General features: G+C 39.6%; 1 protein-coding gene across 6 annotated transcripts in view; it reads left to right on the top strand.

Moving 5' to 3' along the window:
* MTUS1 (microtubule associated scaffold protein 1) overlaps nucleotides 1–16,138 on the top strand; it is an 87,714-nt gene that overhangs the window by 23,794 nt on the left and 47,782 nt on the right. For 4 of the 6 annotated variants that reach the window (XM_061473325.1, XM_061473342.1, XM_061473361.1 and 1 more), the window contains 2 exons: nucleotides 105–194; nucleotides 1,449–1,496. In XM_061473325.1, the coding sequence (XP_061329309.1) occupies nucleotides 105–194; nucleotides 1,449–1,496 (138 nt within the window). Of the gene's footprint in view, nucleotides 1–104; nucleotides 195–1,448; nucleotides 1,497–12,745; nucleotides 13,223–16,138 lie in introns of those variants that run through there. The other 2 variants (XM_061473334.1, XM_061473378.1) reach the window with 2 other exon arrangements.

Below are 16,138 nucleotides of genomic sequence, written 5' to 3'. Positions count from 1 at the left end.
AGATTTGTGCATCTTCTGCTTAACTGCAAGTATATAATATTTGTCATGTCTTTAACTGCTGACATAGCTATACTTTTAAACCTGATCTAAGCTTCTACTTCTAGGAGCCAAGGCCAGGTCTGTTTCACTGAACCAGTGCACCCCAAAATTACCTGGACCACTGCACTCAGCAAGGAAAGTCAGTGAGACTAGAGGTAATCAGCTGTTGGGTGAAGTCAGTTTTTCACTTACATTCTTGAATCCCTCTGTCTTGAGAAAGAGCAGCTGTGCTTTATGACTTCAGAGTAATTGAGGTAGTAGTCTGCTCTTCTTTGTAGTTTAAAGTATTGGAGATTGGGTCTTCAAAGTGTTCCGTATGTATTTGTATCCTTATGTATCAGGTCAGGTGTATGTGTGGCAATCAGGGCATCATTGTCTACTATCTGCTTTAAACTTGCATCCCTTGAGGGTTCAGAATACTTGATAATGTCTGTTACATATTCTGTCACCTGCTTATAAGATCATATATTTGCAAGACACAACCCAGACTAGATTTCCCAAGTTTGTGTTTAATTTAAGCAAGATTCTTGTGAGAGCATCTTGATCAGGTTTGGCTGTTGAGGATAGTATTTATGTGTATCAGATGCTTGTTTTATCTTCAACTTTCAATTGAAATTAGTCATTTTTACCAGCATGAATCAAAAGACTAGATAAAAATCTTGAGTCAGGCTTTGTAAGACAAAATTTTCACGTTGAGAGAAAAGTTAATTTGTGTGGCTGAGGTGAGGGAAGCAAGTTCGGTGCAGGACAAAGCAGAATGTCAACTACTGAAACATCTGTTGAAGGATCACACACTCTTTGTAAATCATGGAGAAAGTTGATAGGTGTTGTCAACAGATCTTTTACAAAGTTCTGCACATGGCTTTTGCTCTTAGACCTAGCAGTCTGAAAGACTGCTTTCATTTAATTAATATTTTTGTAATGAACTGTATAATATAATGTAATGAACTTTATAATAGAGTCAGTTTTCACATGACTCTAAAGCAATGCAGAAAAGGTAGATTAACCTCCTCAGTGCTTTCATTTGTATTTATCTTGATTGTTAGCACATTTGAAAGTGCTGTGAATTTATACCTCCTTTATATAAATAAAATACCTGGATTCTATAAGTGGAAAAAAGTTACTATGATGCTAGTTTTTTATTAGCTATGAATGAATAAAATAAAGCAGTGCTACTTGGCTTCAAATGAAGTATGATAATTGTAATTGAAAGAAAATGTTTGGCTTATTGGGAATTCGTCATGCATTTTCCAGGTAGTTTAACCTTACAATGCTAAATCTTGCTGTTGAAAATGCCATCAGCCATTGCAAGAAAGAAACTGAAATTGTCAAGTTTGAGGAGGTTATGTGGAACTGTTCCTTACTGGTTTAAAGTGTAATGCTCTTCTTCCTCCCCCTTAATATCATAGGTACTCTAGGAAGAAATGGACACCAAAGCCTATCCTGCTTGGGTTCTGGTGAGTTTGCTTAAAGCATTTTTACATTTTCTGTGTTGCAACTTAAATTAGGTTTATACATTATATTAGTGTATTGGTTCTCTTCTTTGAAGAGCAGTTTTGCAGTTGATAATTCCATAAACCATCCCTGTTTTCAGTTTCAAGGGATATAGAGAAAAGTCCAGGGTTTTTTTCTACTTACTGTGTTTAGGCTACCCAGCTCTTACAATATGCAGTTTGTGCTGTCACTCTCTCTGTTTCTATTAAAGTCTAAGGAGGCTTTAACTGTAATAGAAAGTATGACAGTGAATCCTGAATGTAGTTTTTGCTGTTTATCCACATTGAGGTAAGTAATGATTAAAGCTCATGTGTTTTGGCTTAAAAAAAAATAAATAGAAGTCTCATGCAGTATAACAGGTTTTTCTGGAAGGTTCACAGTAGGTACAGTTTTGGTGTGAGCTGTCTCTGTGTGTCACTCCAGACTACACTTGAATAAGAAATTAAAATTATCTGAGTGTGTTGATGTGTGTATGTCTGCATGTATGGCAGAGGGAGGAATCACAGCTGATTAAGTAGCAGATGGCATTCCAAAAGCTGGCAGAATTTTAAGGAGTTCATATTGGGTTTGTTTTGGGTGTTTATGCAAGTGAGGACACCTGGTGCTAGTTTTTATCTGTCAGGAGACAGAAAAGTCTTCAGATGATGTTTCTACTTACAGCAATTTCCAGGTCTTTTCAAGAGAGTTGGCTGTCCAAATTAGTTGCTTGAGCATCAGTGCGTATGTGCTGAATTAAAAGCTGCTTGTAATTAATTACTCATTGAAAAGCCTTCTTTGAAAGATACTGAAGACCACTGGAAAGCTTTGTGTCCCCTGAGTGAATAGCAGATGTATTTCTGAAAGATGTGCTGTAGCCAAGCAGATGTTACAAGTTTGAGTCTGGAATTACTGGGTGAATAGGTTCTGACCTGTAACTCTGGTACTGTGGCAGTATGTTTTTAATTTCCTGTAGTCAGAACATCGAGTCCAGTGTTTTTGCCCTTTTACTCTCTTGGGTATCTACATATTAATTGTTACTGAGTAGTTTTTTCGATACCTTGTGTTAAGAATGAGGGCTTCTGTCATACAGCAAGCATAAGACTTTGCATGAAAGGCTTATTCTGTTTGCTTGTTACTTTTATTGATACTTGGCTGAACTAATGTTAGTTTAGGTATAGCCTGATACCAAGTATCATGAGCTCATGTGTAGTCCATTAACTAAGAGTGTAGAGGATGCTACAGCTAACAGCATAATGTCTTAATTAGCTCAGTTGAGGAAACTCATGATAAGTAACAAAATCTGTTTCTGCTCTAGAAATGGAAAAATAGATTCCTGTTCCACTTGCTTATGATAGTCTTAAAATATAACTTTATTTTCCCCTAAATTTAGCTTATCACTTCCTGTTTTCCATCCAAAAAATGTAATTACTGTTCCCTCCCCTTTTTACTAGTTTAATGTAATTTTTCTTGTGATTCATCTTTTCCAACCTAGTAAAGAGAGTTGCTACATAGCCTTGCAGTATTACATTCAATATAAAAAAATGCTGTAAAAACACAGCTATAAATTCCAAGTTAGCTGTAGTGTTTAGTGGATCTTTATCAAATGGTCTTTAGCAGCATGCTTTTGCCAGTTGAATAGCTGTGTTTCAGAGTTTTTAATAAACCTGTACTGTTTCTTGTACTAAGTCAGCTTCCAAAATTGGATGGTAAGTTAGACTTTCAACATTTCTAACTTGTACAGAGTTTTAATATAATTTCCCATTTATGAATGCAAAGCTTTTTGAAGGAGCACTTCTTCTTTTTTCAGAAGGATTTTTTTCCATCTTCACTATTGCAGATAGTTCTTGCAGAATAAAAATCCTTTTGTGGCTGCTTGAATGTTGTGCAGTACAATATCCTGCACTTTAAGGAAAGACAAATGATCTTTTTGAAATGAACTGAAATAATGCCAGCTGGTACCATGGAGAATGGGGCCTTCTCCTTTTTCTTTTTTTTTTTTTTTTTTTGCAGACTTGATACTATAGTGAAGCTTTGTTCTCGTGATTTTAGCTACTTTAAAGCTTTTGTTCTTTTGTTTCAGTGCCACAGTTAACTCTATGGTTTTTAGCCTCACTCAGTGAGGAGGTCCAGCCCCACTTCTGTTTCTTGCTCATGTGCTCTATAAAGTCAGGACTAACTTATTGCAATATGACTCTGATAACTGATTACAATATTAAGGCATTAGTTGCCTGCTTAGTTGCTAATGTTGCATTTTGCATTATTTAAAGATGGAAGAATAGCAGGCGCTTCTAGGATATGGTCTCTGTTCTTTGTGCTCTTTATCCATTTTCCATTCACTTACAGCAATGATGCAAAGCTGGAATCCGTTTGACAAAGCAAGGCACAGCATACTGTTAGTATGCCTGTAAGATTGGAGAGACTTACGTATTTGCAACTGTTCATGTTAAAAGATTCACAAAGCTTCTTTTTGTGAATTCTGTATTTTTCACGGGTGCTATTCCAGTGGATCAAGTAATTTCTGCAAGTTCTGTGGTGTATTGCTTCAGCACTGGCTTTGAAGCTGAGGCAAAATTAACTTACTGGGTATAATGTGTTTTATTATATTTTTTAACTTGATAACTTGAAGTAAGAATGTACATCTGTACTTAACTGTAATGTCTTAAATAGGACTGAAAAGGTTGCCGCTTGAGACATGTAATTTTGAACTAAATGCGAAAATGTCTCTCAAAATGATGGAAGGGAATGTCCTGTGAGGCAGAGCTAAGGACTTTAGGCTTGTCTTGTTTGGAGAAAAGGCAGTTGAGGGGTAACCTCTTTGATCTCTACAGCTTCCTGGGGAGGGCAAGTGGAGAGGAAGGTGCTGATCTCCCTAGTATCTAGTGACAGGACATGTGGCAGTGGTCCAAGGCTGCACCAGGGAGGTTTAATCTGGGTATTAGGAAGCATTTATTTACTGAGAGGGTGCTTAAACACTGGAACCAGGCTTTCTAGAGAGGTGATCAATGCCCAAAGCCTATCAGTGTTTAAGGGGCATTTGTCCAATGACCTTAACAACATGGTTTAACTTTTGGTTAGCCCTGAACTGGTCAGACAGTTGGACTAGGTGATTGCTGTAGGTCCCTTCCAACTGAAATAGCTTATTCCATTCTAATGCAAGTGTTATATGATTGATCGCAGAGCAGGTAGGACTGGGGAGCTTACGTAAGTTAAAAACAAGTTAGGAAGAATAGGAACAGGTGGCAATTCTAGCATAGGTCATAGAACTGATGCTAGCTACATGCAGAAAATGGAGCAAGCTGCTTCTGTCTCTGCATTTTGAGCTTTCTTTGGTGGCATTATCTTAGTATTTACTTTTAATACCCTTTTTCTACTGTGTAACATAAACATAATTAGATTATTGCTACAGAATACAGCTAGATCTGTTTTGTTTTTCTTGAGTGCCTAACTTTGCAAGATTATTAAATGTAAAATTAATTTTCTTCAGGTTAGAATGTGCCTTCATATAAAAAAAAATCTCCCTTTCCCAATCCCAACAGTTCTGCTAAAGACCATATGTTACAAAGCTCTATGTGACTGTTTTAGGACAAACAATATGTCAGTATTATCTAAACAGTAATTTCAGGTTTCAGGTATGCATTAAAAAAAAAATAAAAATCCATCCTATGGTAGTTTGTGGAATTTTTCCATGCAATAAAACTTTGTTGTCCTGTTGTTGAACCCATTTTGCTTTTCTTTCAGCGTCCTGTAAAACTGTACTCTTCAGCTCATGGGAAATTAATTCCCTTAAGACTCACACAGGAAACAGTTTGATGGGTAAATAGCTTAAGTATTTCAAAGCTCTTTCCTATTCTGCACTGAAATAAGCTAGCTACCTTGTGCAGTGAAGTTAAAAACAGGAGGAAGATTTTGCTGCTTAACAGCTGATAGTTTTGTCCTGTGCTGAAAGCACTCCTGATGTAGAAAGGAGGTGTTTAACTGCTTGTTAAAACTGGGCCGTGCAGGGAGGGTTTTGGTGCAGGTCTTCCATGCTGCAAAAGGAGCATCTCTGACTAGTTCTAACCAGAAATTTCAGTATGGATGTGCTGAGACTGAATCTCTCACATTCAGAGCTACATCTCTTGCAAATAAGTTGGGCTTGCCAGTTTTTCTGTCTCTACCCCTCTCTCCAAAAGAAAAGCCTAGAAATTTTGTGGAAAAACTTGGAAGAGTTTTGTGACACAGGAACAAAATGAGATTCAGTATTAATGTAGTTAATATTTTACACATTGGAACTTCTGTGAGTTCAATAGCATAAATTAGTCCTTTTTCCTTATTTCTTGAAAAGCAACAGAAATGCGACTTCTTAAACTTCTTGTCACAAATATAGTCCTGTGCATTGGACTATTTTGTTGTCTTTCTAGCTGTGATGAAAAAGCCAGCTATAGTCTTTTTTTTTAGATAGTTTTTGGTTTTTTTTCCATCTGTGTGAACTGTGAGGACTATGTGAATGACTTGTCTCGTGATCTAGCCTTAGAATACCTTCAGGCTAATAAGGAATGTTCTTATAAACAGACAGCAAAGCTGCTTAAGTGGTGTAGCTATTACAAGTGAACGCACTATAAAAGTAGGTCTTCATTTTGCCATTTCTATATAAATAAATGCAGACTTAATCTAAATCTGTGTGAGTTTGACTTTCATTATGTTTCCCTAATGAATGCATTCATTAAGATTTTTATTTTGAAGAGTTAAGGGAATATCTGTAAACCTGGAATAACCTTGGAAACCCAATAGCTGTTTCCTTTCTTGGCCAGACTTTTCCAACATTACCAAATAAAGTACAATACAACAGCTGGATCCTGGGATTTAATTCCTTAGGTGAGAACTACTATGCTCCAGACATCTTCAGAGTGAAATGGCTGGTGTTGATGTTCAGAGGATGTCACCTTAAATTCCGCAGTTAGCTGTTTTGCGTGTTTTGGGTGGTGTGTTTGGTTTTATAATTTTTGTTTCAATAACAGGTGTTTTCCTGGGGTAGCATGTTTGTCAGGGTAAGAGAATAGAATGCAAAAACCTGAGACGCATGACAACACGTATTTAGTGTATTCCAGATTGGTCCTTACAGCTGTCAAGTAAGTGTATCAGTGTATTTGTGTGCATGTGCCTAGTGTTCTTCCCAAGCTTGATCCTCTGAAAAGTAACACTTTGAGAAGGTTGTCTCTTGTTCCTTGCTAGAAGTCAGCGCTGCTCCTTGTACCTTCAACAGATATCTTACAAGAAACAGTGAATTTTGACATCTCAGGACTTGCTATGGAGTTAACACATGGGCCAGCTCTGTTCAAATGGTGGGATTCTGTTGGCAGTTTCTCAAATCAGTGAACTGCAAGTGTTGGGATTATCTTTACAACCCCAGCAGTGAGGACTTGATGTGGATCCTGCCAGTTTTCCTACAGCAAGTGTCATCCATTAAGGCCTTTTGTAGCATAACCCAAATAGTTTTTACATGGTCTGTTTCTTCTGTTTAGTGCCTTTAAGGAAGGACCTGTTTTCTTGATTGTAAATTAGATATTTCACAAATGTTTATTTATTATTTAATGCCAAGCTTCTGTGAGAAACTTGCTCCCCAGCTCCACACAGCTGTACTTCGAACTCTTGGTGACGCAGAAGCATGCAGACTTTCCATGGAGAGATGGTTTGTAGCTCACTTCTCTGGTGTTTATTCTGATGTTGGGAGGAATGTCTGTAGTTCTCTTCCATGGAATTTATTTTGATGTTTCACAGTAACAAGCCACACAGGAGGAGAACACAGAGCTGTGGTTTTCTCACACTTGTGTAAACATTGAATAGGCCAACCTCTGTGTGAGTAGAAGGGGCAGCTGAAATGGATATGCACAGATGGTATCAGATCCAAGGGATGCTTAAAGAAAATTTCCCAGTGTTGGGAGCTGGAGTTCGAGGCTTTTCTAGCATGGAAGTCTGTCCTAACTGCTTTAAATTGTAGCCTTTATTGTTAGAATTAGCTAGAATTTTAAAATATATAAATTCTTACTTCCCCCACCCCCAGTGATCAAGAGAGTGATTTAAGTTCTTCTTTTGTTAAGAGACTTTAAAGCTTTGGCTGACCAGCAGGGTTAGGTACCTACAGCAACAGTTTTTATTTTGTCATTCCAAACTGAGTTGCCATACTGGGTGCCAAGTCATATCACGTTCTTGAAAATGCCATCCTTGGTACTTGGTTATTTCTCTACTATCTTCTTAGTCCTTCCCTCTTCAGTTAAACCTAGATGCGGATCTCTTCTGATGTTCTTAGACTTGGCTTTTTTTGTTTGACTCTGTAGAGTTCCTTAAGTTGTGCACAGAATGATGTTCTCTGTGTTTGCAGTAAACAGTGGGTAATGGGGTGTCATTCTGCTGGAGTTCTTCCTTAACTTTGAGGTGAGGTGTATGGGGTATCCCAAAGCTGACTCTTAATATCCTCTTATTTTTTTTTTTAAGTTTCATTTTGAAGTCCTCTGACTTGTTCCATCTGGCTTTCTTTAAGTCCTTTCTTTCCCTGTATTTCTTAAGATATTTTTCAGCAGATACAGTAGCTGGCCATATTTTTGTTATTGGCCCTTGTTCGGGAGATATAAGTTGATGTAGTACTTGAAAGACCATGGAAATGTCCCAGAGACTCGTAACTCATGGAACTTGTGTCAAAGATGGTTGAACAGCTTGTAAAACTTATTTTTCCTTTTTTCCTTGAGGCCTGAGCTCAGGAAGACTTATGTACATGCCTAGCCTGTAGATGCCTCGCATTTTGAATGGGGCTTTGAGCAACTTGGTCTACTGGAAGGTGTCCCTTGCCATGGCATGGGTATTGGAACTGGATGATCTTTAAGGTCCCTTTAAATCCAAATTGCTCTGTGATTTTTATGATATTTTAAAGTCTGTTACCCTAATGTTAGTGACATTATTCACTGCTGTAGAGTAGCAGGGTTTTTTCAAAGCTCTGTAGGATTTAGATGAAGGCAGTCTTAACAAAAATGCCATTTTGGAGGGGACATCCTACACGTGGAAATTAACTTGCTGCTGCCTTAAGTCAGAGACTGAAAATTGAAATTATTCTTACAGTGTTTTGTGGCTCTTCTCAATTCTGCAGGAGTACAGACAGTGTAAATGCTGCCACTGTTATGTGAGAGACACACAGGTAAGCCTAATTCCTGTAGCTGTTTGACTAGGAATCTACTACAGCATCACCTTCTGTTTGACAGGCTGCTAAATTTATAATGATTAAAAGCTTCTGTGTCCTAGAAGAAAACTAAATTATTTAGGATTTTAGTTCCTGCTCTGTGGCCGTAAAAGGTTTGCTTTCTTCTTCAGGTGGGGATTGGAGCTTAAGTCCCAAAGCTGCAGGCTGCATTAGGCATGGCAGTGGGTACTGTTGCCTGCAGGAAGGTTAGCTTTTCAAACTAGAGCACTGGCTAGAGCAAGGTGGTCACAGGAAAGCGGAGAGAGCACAGTCATCTTCCAGAAATAAAAACGAGGACATAGGTGACCCTTTGGCTCTTAGTAGGCTCCTGCTTCTTGCATACCTCTTTGCATAAGCAATCATGTCTCAGTTCTTCCTGAAGTAAAGCATGCCAGTAAAACCCATCTGCTCTGCACTGCCCTTGCTGTCTTATGACACAAGGACAGGTGTCCTCTGTGTGGGCTTCGCAGATCTAAAGATCTAGCCTCTGATTTAGACTTCTTTGTAATGAGACACTTAACTGTGCTCTGATGGCTTTTTTTTTGTGATTGTTAGATGTGGAAGGAGGGACAGAGACAGCAGAAACACATACAGATACTGCAGACTTGACCTCACGAGGCTGAGCTGAAGATCCTACAGATGCCACTGCCCTTTGCTCCTTTTTTGTCACATTGCTAATGTTCCTAGGGAGTGGCAGATACACTAAATCTTCTGGGGTTAAAATAGGCCTATCCTCACCATCCGTCTGGTGCTGTGGTGTCATCAGGTATTGATGCACTTAGCAACCCAGACTGAATTACATGATCATAGCAGGATAGAGCCCCTCTGTCCGTGTTGATCACCAGTTTTGCCCTTGGAGTTGGAGAAAAGCCAGCTGTAAGGTGCTAGTAAATAAAATCTGTCAGTCTTTTTGTTTTCTGGGCTGTATATCACTTCTTATTTTATCCCGCTGCTTTCTGGTGCTATTTTCTGTCACCCTTATCCAATGTCAAGATAGAAAAAGACCTCTCTGATCCTCATGTTATGCAGGAAATGTAGACAGTGCATGTTCCTGGCAGGCTGTGCGAAGATCCCATGGATTATTTCCTGGCTTTGTACTCTGCCAATGGCAGGCACTTGATGGTCATCGTAGGAATACAGACATGGACCTGGAGGTGCTTTTTTCCTGAGCCAAGGAAAGAGCAGATGCACAGCAACCACAGTGGAGCATACCATGCTGTAACTCAGGGCTCTGGAACAGCTACATTGGAGGAACCTCTCTGTGAGTTAAACCTCTCCTGGAGCTATTCAGATACGGATGGGCAGTCCTGTTGCCAGCTGCTGTCAGTGCTCTTTGAGCGTTGGGTGCTACATGAGACTGACATGCATCTATTGCTTTTTTTAGTGCTGTGGGGTCTACCTCTTTATGAAGCAGACTTGTTTTAGGTTTCTGGGGTTTAGCAGGATTTCAGTCGTAGAAGCTAGAAAGGCATTTTCCTCAAATCAGAAGTTTTTTAGAAAGAGATACTGTGATGTATCTGTTTCTTCATGGCCTATTTCCACCCAAAAAGGGTGGGAAAGAGGAGGTGGTGTAAGTATTGTTTGTGTGTTGCTGTAAGAAGAGTTTTGGTCTCTGCTACAAGGATTTTGATGTCCATATAGAGCCTTTATCTGCTTATATTTTGTCTCGTGATTATTCCTTCCTCAGTCTCTAGAGTGCTTCATTACATCACGCTTGCCCTCTAGAGATTCTTTGTTCTGCTCCTGTTCCTAGGAAGGAAGTTATGATTTCAGTGAGTACTTCAGCTGCTCTGGTTTTACAGGATAAGGAGATGTTTTTACCTTTCTCCCAGGCACTATTGCAAGGATGGGGAATTGCTTTTGGGGGGTATGAGGTTGTTTTTTTGTTTGTGTGGGGTTTTCTGGGATTTAGGTTGGGGTTTTGTGTGTGTGTGGTGTTGGTTTTGATTTTGTTTGTTTTCCCCCAACCCTGACTGAACTGTTTTTGTCTGTGAGAGCATCAAATTGGGATGGTGAGAGAGCACTTACTACATAGAGCAGTTCTTCCCTTGGGGAGCTGTGAGGGACAGAAGGAAAACCAAAGGGAGTTCCTGTGGGTGCCCTGGCAGAAGGGTAAAACCTGGCATGGGCTGGACATTAATGGTGTTTGAAGACTGGCTGTAGGCCCAGTCAAAATCTCAAGATGGTTTCATTAAGAAGGCATTTGACAGCAGTGATCTAATATTTTTGAGGAGATGGGCTAATGAACTAGGCTGAATACGCAAGGCTATTCCAATGTGCTGTAACAAGCCTTCTGTTTACTGCTGAGAATGGTTTCCAAGTCTGATAATCCCGTAACACAGAAAAGATGGCGTGTCTTTGATACTGGTGTTAGATTGGGAAAGGGTCTGGATCTGCACGCTGCTGCAAATGCAGATGAATACACGTTGCTAGTGCCACAGCTCTTCAGACTAGAAGGAATAGGATTTTATAGCAGTAAAGACATGCATGCCCTCCTGTGTGCGGAGGCTGCCCTGGGAACCAAACAAGAAAAGCTAATTTACTGTCTTTGTACTTACTTTGAATGGCTTTGTGCAGTCTGAAGACATGTTATGGTTCTTAAGAGTTGGTGGTACATCACTGTGCTGGGAAAGAAATGTTTTGGTACATGATCATAAAACATTCAGCAGTATTCTCTCACAGTACACTGTGGAGATTGGTTTAACGAGTCTGATAGTCCTGATGCTGGGCTGCAGCTCTTTTGCTGCTCTTACAAGGAACTGCTTTTTTGTCACTGTCCTGTGTGATGTTAGAGATACCCAGAGACATTCTAGCTGACATGGTAAATAAGCACTAGAGAACTTAAAATGTTACACATTTTAAGCAAGAAAGACATGCTATCAAAATATAATAGATTTGTGGTAAGCAGCGGACAGGTAAGGCACCTCTGGGATGAAACTCTGTTTGCTTTGGGTTATGCCTCCTTCAGAGCAAGTGGGGCTCATTGTTTCTGGAACTAGAAAAAATGTCAAGAGGGATAGGTGCTAGAGAGCATTGACTGGAGTTTGGTGAAATGGCAGAAGTACAGAATCACTGGAATAGTACCTAATTTTTTTGTCCCTAAAAAGATACAATAGCTTTAGAGGGCAGCTCTTCAAGCAATCCAAAGGAAGATATGAGCTGTTACTGCCTTGTCTCCTGTATTGGCTGTGAGATATGTGGGGGTCCCTTGCTCCTGTGGCTGCCTAGCAAGGCAAAGTAGTGAAATGTTTCTTTTTACACAGAAAGGCGGACAGTGCATGTATTCATAGTCATGGTCTTAGGTGAAAAATGTGACTTTTTCTAGTATCTGTAAAAGTTATTCCTCTATTTTCTAGTTTCTAGCTGTCCTCCTCATTTCATTCTTGCTAGTGGCATTTGAAAGGGACCAAGGTATGTGCAAAACTTTTGAACTCATTAAATAGCAAGGAGAAACATTTTTAAGAGGGTTAATTAAATACGGAGAGAGCATCTAGGAACTTCTGCACCACTGCCTGTTTGCTGCAACGTTTGGGAGCCTTCAAAACTCAGCTGGCAGAGATGTGTTTTAATATGAAATTGATGCCTGATTCCTTGCTCTTCTTCTCATAAACGGAAGTATCTGCAGAGCTGAGCTGCCAAGCTGAATAGTATTTCCCTTCAGCAGATGACAAGTACTGAATTGTTTTTAGAGAATAGATGTGTTTCTAGATTTGTGAAGACTTTAAATGTTTACATAATATTTAATGCAAGAAAGAACCCCTCTGGTAAAAAGTGTTAGCTGATAAATCTTCTGATAAATTCATGTCAATTGAAAGAGACTGTTTAAAAAAGAAAAATAAGTCGTCCTGAAAGGATTCTTAGAGAAGAGAGCTGAAATATGCCTCCAGGAATATTCAAATAATCTCCTTAATGTCTCCAAAGAACAATTACATGGTCTGTGACATTGCTGGATGATATATTCAGCTGGGGAGACCACCCACTTCCTCCTCCTCCCTCCTCATCCTCCTCCTCCCTCTTCTCCTTTCCTAGCTCCCACAGAGTCCCATAGCAGATTAAGCATCAACACGGTGATGTAATTTAGAGGCAGTTGGTTTTCCGAATAACTAAGTCGGTTTTATTCTGAGGACAGGCTTTGTTTCCACAACATCTGGTGAGGAGAAGCTGCCAGCAGCATTTATGCTGTGAATATCTGCCTCTGCTGATTTTTTTGCTTGTCTGTGCATAAGGAAAGAGAGCAAAGGAATGGAGACTTGACTACTTCTTCAAGCCTGTTTTCTTCAGCAAGAGCTGCTCACTTCTGCTAATAGTGATATAAAAACATACTATGTGACAGTACATGGATGCTGTTTCTTGCTTGTCTATCTTCCACTTGCACTGAAGACATGTTATGGTCCCCGAAATTTTCCTTATCCAACATGCGTGTAAGGCTGACAGCAAAGGGGTTGCTCCGAAACATTCGTCTACCTTCTGGCTACAGGAAAAGCACTGTTATATTTCATACAGGTTTGTGGTTTCTTAATATGATGATTAGAGCATGCATTGAGGGAATATCTTGTTTACTTCAGCAGCAGCAATGGGGCATGAAAGTTTTTGAATTTCATAGAGAAGCCTGACTTTTGAGCAAAGTAGTTTCATGTTCTAAGTCTGTGTGTTCGTGCACTAGCACTGAGCTGCTCATTTGGGAGATGGTTATTCTGTTTATGAAATGCTAATTAGAATTTGCTCTTTCTTCTCACAAGTCCAAAAATAGTATCAGGAAGTTTGTGCTATTAAATATTTATCTAATCATTTTAATGATTTTCTGCTGGGAATGCTGTCTTTTCTATACCTTGATGGGGAGAAGGGGGCGGGGGGGGGGGGGGGGGGGGGGGGGAGTGGAATGGATACAGGGGCTGTCGTGATATGGCATTCTGTCTGTGAGAAATATTTGAATACTTGTAGATATGTAGATATCTGTTACAGTACATGGCATGTTACATATATCTTATTTGCAAGTAGGACAAGCAAGCTTTAATGCTCACTTGTGTTGATACAAACCTAGAAATTATGGAGTGTTAGAGACATTCAAGGAAGTGTGTGCTTAAACATCCCCCCTCCAAAAAACCAAACCAAAACAACAAAAAACCCACCAGGAAAAAAAAGGCAACAGAAACAACTACAACAAAACCCTAGAAACCCAATCCAGTGACAGGCGCCACAAAATTCTTAGCTGCATCTGACCTGATTTTCATCTTCAGTGGCAGGTAAAGTAAATAAAGCAAGTATCTGGAGTGGGAACAAGACTGTGGAAGCTGAGTTTTGTTCCAGGACGTGCATGGTTTTGGTGGAGGGTGGCATTGTTTGTTGTTAGTTTGTTTTAGCTGAGATACATGACATCTAAAGAAACTGGTGGCAGCCTGCATATTACATAAGGCATTTTCTGCACGGCACTATTTGTAATTTTCTCTCATTTTACTTAGGGAGGAGCAAGCAGCTACATAAACTAGTTTTGCAGAAGCTCTTACTCTCAGGCATTTCCTCCCTCTCTCTCCTGACAACACCCTTTTTGCTTTTATTTGGAGTTCAGGTCTACCAGTCAGCTTGCTTTCCTGTCCTGGCAAAGTAAATATGGTGTCCCAGTTCCTCCTGGATGATAAATTCAGTTATGAATATAATATAGGCCAACTATGAAACACGATACAGACTTCTGTTTGCAGCTTGCTTACATGGCTTTAAGCTAGGATTAAAATACCTTGATGCTAGAAGTCCTTATATAAGGGAGTCTGTGCATATACCCACATCCTTGATGTTGCTAACAGTATGAAATATCCACATAGTATATATTCCAGGGACAAAAAGCCTAAAAGAGAAGGGGAGGAGATAATGTTCATTAACTGCTACTTAAATTTGTATAATTTTGAAAAACTAAGTATCAGTGCGTGTATCAAGGGAATTTTACAATTGCAAGAATCCATTTGTGGTTTTATTTCGTTTGAGTGGATGTGAAAGCAAAACCTGCCTGCAGGATGCCTCTGTTAAATAACAGCATGTAAAATAGACTGCTAGCCCTGTGTTCTAGTTAAGTAGCACTTCACTAAATAAGAAGTGCTGAATAGACCTTTTGTGTGTTTGTGTGCAATATGACAGGCTAATGGTACATCATTGAAAGCTTAGAGGGGGTTTTGCCTTGCCTTCCCCTTCTGCTTTCCTGTCCCTGTGTCTTATAGGAAGTTGGGGTGTTAGCAGAAAGCTGACCAGTGTTTAGCTAGAGCTGACTATGCCAAGCAAGTAGGGCATCTGAAAACCAGGTCATACTCTAGTGCACAGTGCAAGTATGTATAGGATACACTGGGGGTTTAGACACAGTGGAATGCATTGAAGCTTGTTAGTGATTATTTTGGGTTCATAGCTCAGCAACAGTAGATCAGGCAATGTCAATATATATGATAAGCATAGAAGGTTCTTGTTTTTGTTGTTGTTAAATGCTGGGAGGAGCCATATTTGGTTTTGCAGCACCAGTGTATCTTTTCTTGTAGTGGTTTAGTTGGATTAAAATGACATGATGACATGTGGCTTCTTTCCAAGGTCACATAAGCAATGAGAAATAGAATATATTAGGGACTGTGTCAACAAATAAGGGACAGAGTAATTGAAAAAAGGAATTTCGGGGTCCACTTAGGAATGTGTGTGTTATGTAAGCAACATTCAGTTCTGGTTTTGGTGTAGACTGCACTTTAATAGGCATTATTATGGATTTCATCTATTGTTCGCCTTCATAACAGCATAGACCAACTGCCTTGTATGGCTGCAAAGCATCCTTGAGATACTTAGGGCAGTTGTTGAAATGTACAGTTTTAAAGTGGTCTAGAGTACAGGTCAAGTTGGCTTTTTCTGTTACCATGTCCTGACTGATGGTTTGAGGTGCAGTAACTTGGTGAAGTTAGGATGTAAGCACTACTGGGAGGAAGAGGATGGAACTTGCTCTTGTGAGTTCAAAATACCCCCTTTTGCAAGTTTCAAAATACCCTTTGACTTGAGGGTATTTTGCAGCGGCCTGCTGCAGTTTCTTCACAGTGTGTAGCACGGCTTGATGTACGGTTACTTACACTGGTGTTAAGTTTGTCTAGATTAGTCATTGCATTTATGGTTAAATTGATCCTTTAGCTGAAGTGTGTTTGCACTTCCTACATCTTGTCCAGGTGGAGGTGTCAGAGTAACTGGAGTAATTAAAGTATCTTGCAGCGTTAGCATACAGCTTGTTCAGGGAAAACCAAGTACTACTGCCCCCCCCCCCCCCCCCATGAATGAAATAAATCCAGGGGAAATTTGCTGTAAAATTTAAAGTGGATTTTTGGGGGGGTTGTTTTTTTTTGTTTTATCCTTCAGCTTGTTGCCTTATGTCTAAATTCCACATGCTCTGTACTGCGTCAAGGTCACTAT

This window comes from Pezoporus flaviventris, unplaced genomic scaffold (assembly GCF_033815535.1).
Source record: "Pezoporus flaviventris isolate CSIRO_AGI_PZ_B2104156 unplaced genomic scaffold, CSIRO_AGI_Pfla_v1 ptg000002l, whole genome shotgun sequence".
NCBI lineage: Eukaryota > Metazoa > Chordata > Aves > Psittaciformes > Psittacidae > Pezoporus > Pezoporus flaviventris.
Note: the sequence above shows the minus strand (reverse complement) of the source record. Positions and strands in the feature narration are given on the sequence as shown.